At 41.5% G+C, this 9,296-nt stretch overlaps 1 protein-coding gene across 2 annotated transcripts in view; it reads left to right on the forward strand.

Moving 5' to 3' along the window:
- The window catches only part of PIWIL4 (piwi like RNA-mediated gene silencing 4), a 45,707-nt gene extending 36,657 nt beyond the window's left edge, over nucleotides 1–9,050 (forward strand). For both annotated transcript variants that reach the window (XM_040489650.1, XM_040489649.1), the window contains 6 exons: nucleotides 84–187; nucleotides 3,525–3,595; nucleotides 5,003–5,156; nucleotides 7,173–7,298; nucleotides 7,410–7,557; nucleotides 8,502–9,050. In XM_040489650.1, the coding sequence (XP_040345584.1) occupies nucleotides 84–187; nucleotides 3,525–3,595; nucleotides 5,003–5,156; nucleotides 7,173–7,298; nucleotides 7,410–7,557; nucleotides 8,502–8,618 (720 nt within the window). In that variant the 3' untranslated portion in view covers nucleotides 8,619–9,050. The remainder of the gene's footprint in view (nucleotides 1–83; nucleotides 188–3,524; nucleotides 3,596–5,002; nucleotides 5,157–7,172; nucleotides 7,299–7,409; nucleotides 7,558–8,501) is intronic.
- Nucleotides 9,051–9,296: the final 246 nt, after the last annotated feature.

Below are 9,296 nucleotides of genomic sequence, written 5' to 3' on the forward strand. Positions count from 1 at the left end.
AATTTAATAACCAGGGACAGTTTTTTTCAAAACTTCATATGAAGTCATCATTTTATTAAATCATGAAAAATTTACTTTTACAGTTAAAGTCCCTGATGGTGGTCGGTATCGATGCCTGTAAAGACGAAGTCAGCAAGGGAATGGTGGTGGTTGGATTTGTGGCCAGCATTAACCCCGGAATCACCAGGTACTTTTACAATTACCCAACATATTCCATAATTATAGTTTGGGGTTTAACTGAAAACCATGCAGCAGGAAACAGTTTGTATTCTTCCCTCATTTGAAAAATATGAACATTTTAGTCATAAATTATACTTACATATAAAGTGTGATTGATAATATTAAGATAATATGTAGCCTTATGAAAAAACTATGTTTATACACTCATTAGGACAAGCTAATACTCGTATGCCAGGCAGCTTCCTCAAACGATGGATGATAGAAATTTTCATGTTATGTGCACTGTATTAGGTACTGTACTAGGAACTTATATCCAGCAGCAAGCTTTGGAATCTGATTGCTTGCTTCTGTGTCCTGATCTGCCACTCATTCTGTGTATGACATCTGGCTATTTAATGTTGCCGTGACTTAGCTGTGGTCTCATGTAAGATGGGCATGAAGATGATGCCTATTTCTTTTTTTTTTTTTAATTTTTTAAAATTTACATCCAAATTATTTAGAATACAGCACAACAATGATTTTTCAGGAGTAGATTCCTTAGTGCCCCTTTCCCATTTAGCCCATCCCCCCTCCCACAACCCCTCCAGTAACCCTCTGTTTGTTCTCCATATTTATGAGTCTCTTCTCTTTTGTTCCCCTCCCTGTTTTTATATTATTTTTGTTTCTCTTCCCTTATGTCCATCTGTTTTGTCTCTTGAAGTCCCATATGAGTGAAGTCATATGATTTTTGTCTTTCTCTGACTAATTTCACTTAGCATAATACCCTCCAGTTCCATCCACGTAGTTGCAAATGGCAAGATTGCATCCTTTCTGATTGCCGAGTAATACTCCATTGTATAGATATACCACATCTTCTTTGTCCGTTCGTCCATCGATGGACATTTGGGCCCTTTTCATACTTTGGCTGTTGTTGATAGTGCTGCTATAAACATGGAGGTGCGTGTGGCCCTTGGAAACAGCACACCTGTATCCCGTGGATAAATGCCTAGTAGTGTAATTGCTGGGTCTTAGGGTAGTTCTATTTTTAGTTTTTTGAGGAACTTCCATACTGTTTTCCAGAGTGGCTGCACCAGCTTGTGTTCCCAGATGATGCCTATTTCATAGGGTATTTATGGAAGTTACATAAGATAAAATGCTTAAAACATAGCCTCCCATAGCAGACGCTCAATACATGCTTGTTGTTATTAACACTTGAAGGCAGTTGATGTAGTTGTTTACACAGCTGCTGAAAACATAAGCAGGTTTGGGGATAATTCATTAAATACTGACTCAGTATCTATTTAATTGTAGTTCCTAGAATTGTTTCATTATATGTAACTAAGCAATGTGTTTTGAGGCTATAGGAACTGTTTGCACCATATTTTATTCCTGGACTTAGGCTATTTGATTTACTCCATTAAGCCTGTGGTCAGGTATATATTTGGGCTGGTGAGAAATAGGATAAGTAGCAGTGTGCCTGTGACTTCATTCCAGGTTGTGTGAGATCCCTGTTCCATGTGTCACTTAATGTGACACATTAATGTGTTAATCAAGCAGGAAAAGGACTTCCAGTTTGTTAGCCACATTCCTAATTGTGTCATTATTGGCATATATAATAATGTTGATGCGCACTTGCACAAAGTCATGATCTTCATTTTGCAAGTACTTTTGTTTACTTAATGTCTTTAACAATAGAACTTCTTCTGAAATTTAAAGAAGTTAATCATGTTCAGATTTCAAGTCCAAAAGCCTCTCCTATGGAAGTGGAACTTTATGCTTGAGAAGTCTTTGAATATTTTTTTGTTTATTTGTTGTTGTTTTTTGTTTTTTTACTATGTGATTCCATTTATTTATTTAATTTTAATCAATTTACATTTTAGTTAAAATACAGTGTGGCGTTTGTTTCAGGGCTAGAACCCAGTGATTCAAGACTTACATATACCGCCCAGTGCTCATCCCAACAAGTGCCCTCCTTAATGGCCCATCACCCACTTAGCCCATCCCCCTCCCATCTCCCCTCCAGCAACCCTCAGTTTGTTCTCTGTATTTGTCCCTTATGGTTTGCCTTCCTCTCTGTTTCTTATTTTATTTTTTCTGCCCTTCCCCTATGCTGTTTTGTTTCTTAAATTCCACGTACGAGTGAAATTATATGATACCTGTCTTTCTCTGACTGACTTATTTTGCTTAGCGTAATACACTCTAGTTTTGAATATTTTGAAAGTAAATTTGGTAAACTAATAAATTCCTTTATAATAATAACATAGTGTTCCTATTTATGATTGCTTATCTTGTGCTAAGTACTTTCTATATATTATCTAATTTAATTTTTATAACAACCTCGTGAGGTAGTAACTACCTTACCATCTTGTGTGTTTCCTTGGTACGGATGAGGAAGCTGAGACTTAGGTTGACGTAGCAAAGTCACATGGCTGATGAGTATGCCAACCAGGATTTGAACCCAAGCGTGTCTGATGTCAGCACTATGCTTTAGTTTCTCTTATCGATAAATTTCTTTTGAGGAGGGGAGGTTTTTAATATAGTTATGATCATATAACGTATATAGGCTCATGAACATTAAATTTGCTCATAATGTCTAGTTCTTTTTATTTTGATTGAGGTGTAATGGCATACAACATTGTATGTTCATTTGTTGTGTTTCTCAGATTCCACATAAGAGTGAAATCATATGATACCTGTCTTTTTCTGACTTATTTTGTGTAGCATAATACACTCTAGTTCCATCCACATTGTTGCAAGATTTCACTCTTTTTCATCACTGAATAGTATTCCATTGTATATATATGCTACATCTTCTTTATCCATTCGTCAGTTGATGGGCATTTGGGCTCTTTCCATACTTCGGCTATTGTCGATAGCACTGCTATAAACATTGGGGTGCTTGTGTGCCTTTGAATCAACATTTTTGCATCCTTTGAACAAATACCCAGTAGTGCAATTGCTGGGTCGTAGGGTAATTCTATTTTTAATTTTTTGTGGAACCTCCACACTGTTTTCCAGAGTGGCTGCACTGGTTTGCATTCCCACCAAAAGTGGAAAAGTGTTTCCCTTTCTCCGCATCCTTGCCAACATCTGTGTTTCCTGAGTTGTTAATGTTAGCCATTCTGACAGCTGTGAGGTAACATCTCAGTGTGGTTTTGATTTGTATTTCCCTGCTGATGAGTGACGTTGAGCATCCCTTCATGTGTCTAACAGCCATCTGAAGCATCACATTTTCTTCACCCATTCTTCCGCTGATGGACACTTAGGTTGTTTTCTGTTTCTTCATTTAATGCTAATGCGTTTACGGTAGACATTTTGAAGTTGGACATTCTTTTCTTTTCTTTTCTTTTCTTTTCTTGCTTTAGGTGGTTCTCTCGGTGTATCCTTCAGAGAACGGCGACTGATGTTGCAGATTGCTTAAAAGTTTTCATGACCGGTACTAAAAGTATAGCAGTGGCGGTGGGCCCCAAGCGCTATTCCTTCAGGCCCCAGAGTCCACGTGCCTGTAGCAGACCAGATGGTGGAAGCAGACTCCCCAAAGCCTGCCTGAGTCAACCATCACCCAGATGGAGATTCCCAAAGCTGTATCCTGATCCACGCTAACAGATGCTGTAGAATTTACATTTGTCATCTGTGTATGATAAACAGAAAGCCTCTAAGAGGCAGGGGAGTTTGTAGCTGCTGGTGGCTCTGGCAAGCAGTGTGAAGGCCAAAGGAATCTACCTGGAGAGACAGGGATCATGACAGAGTGCTCTGAGGTCTAGAAATAGGAAGGAAGCCTGTGGGGTGGGGATAAGAATGCTGGCAGATGAGGGCTGGCATCGCAGGAGAAGATGGGGAAGAAGGCAGACAAGGAGGGGAGCCTATTCACAGCGGGGTACAGGGGGAACAGATATCTGGGGCTCCCGTGCCCTGCCCAGCCCTGGCCAGGATCTGGCTTTGCCACTCCCTGTAGTACTTCTTGTGTGATTCACTCCGTCTCCTGAGCCTCATTTTCCCATCTATAAGCTTGGGAAAGCGGTGTAAGTATTTTTTCCTAAAAAATTGAATTTGCTGATGGACGTGCTGTTTGCTGATGGACATGATGTAAGGCCATTGGTTACAGCCTTACAGATATGATCATCTTCTATTGAACGCAAATGGATTTCCTGGACAATGAAGTCTTCTAAAACAGTTGCACAGTATATACATGAAAATAATTATTACATTACTTTGCCCTCACTTCAAAACTTGGTTCTTTTTTTTTAAGTAGTTGTGAAAAGTTTCTGTTGAGTAGGAGTTACTGTCTGGTCTCTGCTCTTTAGGCAATTTCTAGTTGGAGTGGGTGGAAATGTTTTCAGAGTTCATATTGTCAGTGCAACTTAGAATCAAATTGGGTGAGTCCATGGTAAGAGATGCTTCCAGAAGATCAGCCACGACCTCTCCTTATGTTTTCATAATTATGCTTATTGGAGACGAAAATGACATGAAATTATCCAGTCTGTATCCATTGATAGCATGTGAAGAGTTGAAGAAACTAAATTAGTATTAATTTGGTTTTGGGAATTAATCTATTGCACGACTTAATTTATTGATTAAATATTAAAATTTTACTAAAGGGATATGTTAAGTTTAAGAATATGTTTTGCCACAGAAACCAGTATGATTCCTCAAATAGCAGATGCCAGATGTTAGCCCTAAAGTTATCCATTTTTATATTAGTGCAGTCATGACTCAAATTAGGTAGTACCCTATATTACAGTGGTTGGAAATAATGAACTTAAAACATTGAACTACATGGGAATTTTGTTCTTTGTTGGCATTGGACAAGTCATTCTTTTCTTCCTGACAACAAATTCTGCAGGAGCACTCAACAAATGGTACAAGCACAACCATGGCTTGCCGGCACGGATAATTGTGTACCGGAATGGGGTAGGGGACGGTCAGCTAAAAACACTGATTGAATACGAAGTTCCACAGCTGCTGAGCAGTGTGACAGAAGCGAGTGCAAACACCAGGTATTGAGTTATGTTTTTTTCCCCACACTTGCAACCAGGGCACGTTTTATCGTAGCTATTCAGATTACTGCATGCCAGCACCTTGTTTTCATGAGGGCGAGCTTCGCTCTCGTCTGCATCATGTGAGTACAGCTGGACGGACGGACAGGTTTCCCCTAGACTGGAGGGTGGTTGAGGTGGTCCTCTGTGAATAGGGTGACATGAGCCTGGGTGGGGGCCCCCGGAGGAAGGCAAGTGTCCCCCAGAGCAGCTGACACTGAGACTCTGCACGAGGGTGAAGACACTTCATACATATTGCTATGCCGCGGGATTAAACAAGCGCTGGTTTCCAATTCGAGGCCCAAATCCCCACCAGGGGCTCAGGTCCCTGCCGTGCAGGCCCTGGTGTGCAGGTGGAGGTCGATGGAGGTGCTGAAAGGAGTGTGAGGGCAGCACAGGCTGCGCTGCAGATGGAAGTCAGACCGCCCTCATCTCCCTTGCCTCATTTCTTGATTCAGTGTTGCAGTACATTTTCCTCGGTGAGTACGTCAAGTGGCGGGAGCAAGAAGAATATTAGAAGTGGCAATTCGGGGAGGATGATAATCTTAAATGGGCTTCCTAAAATATTCGGAAGGCATCCTATTCCAAGCAGGGCACGGCATTCATCCATCAGGTGTGACTGTCATCACCACCATCAACCGAAGTTGCAGCCACAGGCCACAGGGGGACTGAGCCTTGACCTCACCGGTGACTGTCAGAGTGGAGGGAGAGCACGGTGGCTTGGGGGACAGTGTCATCTTCCCCTGAGTCCAAACCCTAACAGCCAACCCTGTCTCCCTCCCACTGACCTCAGCTGACTGTGCAGAATCACAAGTATGCAATTTTGGGCTAGCAGGAGTGAATTTAGCAGCTGACAGTGCTAAGGAGTTTTGTTGCAGTATAACATCAGCTTTTGAAAGTTTCAATACTGAAAACCAATAATATATTTTTAAGATAATTAAACTGCTTGAAAGTGAAATTTCCCTGCAATCTTTGCCTCCCAAAAGTTCCTTTGGGAATTATGGCCAGTAAATGGATTTGACCCTGGCTTTACTAAATCCTGACTTTAATATTTGATCATTCAACATTTGGCACAAATGTACATTTGGTCTGTCCATCCATCCCCCCAGGTGTGTGTCTTGCAAGATGCAGAAGTGATGATCTGAGGAATGAGAGAACTTGCGGGTCTCTTTGCTATTCAGAAATTGAGAGGAAGAGTGAAAGTGAAATAGGGACACTATTGCTAATGGAAAAAGAAATCTTGTCTCTATGGAATATTCTGGAAAGCCCTCCTTTAGAAATGTGAATTGAAGTTCGTTGCCCTATTAACTGTTCCTCCCTGTCCCTTTCAAATGATATAAACCAGCCAAGTGACTGGACACACCACACTTTTGCAACAAAGAAGGACAATCTCTAATTTTAAAAACTATATGGGGGGCACCTGGGTGTCTCAGTCGGTTAAGAGTCTGACTCTTGATTTCAGCCCAGGTCATAATCTCACGGTTTGTGGGTTCTCTCTCTCTCTCCCTCTCCCCCCGCCCCCCATTTTTTTTTTCTTTTTTTTCTTTTTTTTTTTTTTAATTTTTTTTTTCAACGTTTATTTATTTTTGGGACAGAGAGAGACAGAGCTTGAACGGGCGCGGGGCAGAGAGAGGGAGACACAGAATCGGAAACAGGCTCCAGGCTCTGAGCCATCAGCCCAGAGCCCGACGCGGGGCTCGAACTCACGGACCGCGAGATCGTGACCTGGCTGAAGTCGGACGCTTAACCAACTGCGCCACCCAGGCGCCCCATAAACTTTTAAAAAATAAAAAAAAAACTGTGTACGCAGCTCTGAGAGAGGGGATAATTTTTATTTTCTTCATTTTTGCAGTGTTCTTCTAATGAATGAATTTATTTATTTATTCCATTTAGAAATTACCAAAAAAAGGTCATTAGGTAAGCTGTAAACTTGGTTTTAGTTCTCTGCATCTTTCCTTTTGCCTTTCTGGTTCCAAGCTCCAAACTGTCCGTGATTGTGGTCAGGAAGAAGTGTAAGCTGCGATTCTGCATGGAAATGAGCCGATCCCTGCAGAACCCGCCACTTGGCACCGTGGTGGACTCAGAAGCGACGCGTCCTGACTGGCAAGTGCCGTTAGCAAATCTGTTCTTAATGAAACGTTTGCCTTGTGTTCTTCAAGTGAGGCCTTATTCTGTTTGCCTTCTTTCTCATGTTCATTCCGTTTTCCCCCTCAGGTATGACTTTTACCTGATTAGTCAGGCTGCCTGTCGGGGAACTGTTAATCCCACCTACTATAATGTCATCTATGATGACAATGGCTTGAAGCCTGACCACATGCAGAGACTTACGTTCAAACTGTGTCACCTGTACTACAACTGGCCGGTGAGTGACAGCTGTGTACTTGTGTGGGTACTGACTCTCAGGGTTCCCACCCAGGAACTGTCACCCAATTCACGTTTGTATCCCTATGTCCTGACTTCACAAAGGAGGAAAGAGTGAATGAATGAATGAGTCCTTGAGAGAAACACAGTCTGTCATAGAAATCAAGTAGCAATAACTGTTAACATCATCATTATCATCGTTATTATTTGTAACATTAGTATTTACAATTTTTGGAGGACTTCATTCTATGCATTATTTTTTTTTTTAATTAAAAAAATTTTTAACATTTGTTTTTGAGAGAGAGAGAGAAAGAGAGTGTAAGCAGGGGGAGGGGCAGAAAGAGGGAGACACACAATCTGAAGCAGGCTCTGGGCTCTGAGCTGTCAGAACAGAGCCTGATGTGGGGCTCGAACTCTTGAACCATGAGATCATAACTTGAGCCAAAGTCGGACGCTCAACTGACCGAGCCACCCAGCGGCCCCATATTCTATGCATTGTCTTATGCAAGCCTGGGAGGAAATCAGGGTATTGTTATTTCCAAGTTACAGTTGAGGAAGTTAAAGCCAACTCAGATGCTGTCTCATGGGAAGGTAACGGGCTTGTCTGTCCTATGTTCCTGTGCGCGAAGCCAGGAGCTGCTCTTGAAGTCCAAGGCCAAGATTTGCTCTGAGCCCCTTGGAGCATCAAGTCATGGGAAACTTAGATTAGCGCTGGGTGTGATGGCACCCAGTGCTCAGCTTCATGAAGGCAGACTGGGCCTCCATCCCCTCTTGCCCAGCGAGCTTGTGTTCCCCATGGATGAGGTTGCCCTTGGTTGAGTTTAGTCACTGTGTACTCACAAATGCGTTCTATCATATGTAACTAGTAGGGGATAAAACTCAGGAAAATGTATTACTTTGGAGAAAGTTATCCTCTTAACTGCTATCAGTATGTTTTCTCCTCAGGGCTTAATCAGTATCCCAGCGCCTTGTCAGTATGCGCACAAGCTGACCTTTCTGGTGGCACAGAGCATTCATAAAGAACCCAGTTTGGAACTAGCCAACTCTCTCTTCTACCTGTGATGATGTGAACTGTGGGCACCCGAGATGAGCAATCTGAGAAGTCGTTGGTGTATTTTGTGCAAATCTGCCGTAAGTGCAAGGCTGTGCCTCAGGAAAGGAGATTGAGCTCAGTTTCAACTTCCTGAAAAAGCACCCAACACAGCTTCATCTGAAATGGTTCAAAAGAAATGTATATTGTTTTAAAGAGTTTTATGCTTCGTGGAACTTCTCATTATGGTACATGGAATTAAAATGTACCATCGTCTGTAAGTAATTCCACGAAGCTAAACATCCTCTGAGAAAAGAAGTGTTTGCATGATGTTTTGATGATAGGGAAATGGGGTCTGATTCCCACCCTAAGTTTTGCACAAGTTTCCTTAAATAATGTTATAGAACGTTTTATAGAGTGGTTTAAATGGTTATTTGAAAATAAAGGAAATTCAGAGCATCGCATATATGTTTATTGTTATTTGCATTTCAATTGAAATTACATGCAAACCTCGTCATTTCCGGAAAAGGCTCTTACATGCTAAACTACGTTGCCGTCACTCTTTGAATGATTATTTCTTTTTTTTTAATTTTATTTTTTATTTTTTAAAATTTACATCCAAATTAGTTAGCATATAGTGAAACAGTGATTTCCGGAGCAGATTCCTTAGTGCCCCTTACCCATTTCGCCCATACCCCCTCCCACAACCC

The sequence above is a fragment of the Herpailurus yagouaroundi genome, unplaced genomic scaffold, assembly GCF_014898765.1.
Source record: "Herpailurus yagouaroundi ecotype Mexico unplaced genomic scaffold, PumYag 180, whole genome shotgun sequence".
Taxonomy (NCBI): domain Eukaryota; kingdom Metazoa; phylum Chordata; class Mammalia; order Carnivora; family Felidae; genus Herpailurus; species Herpailurus yagouaroundi.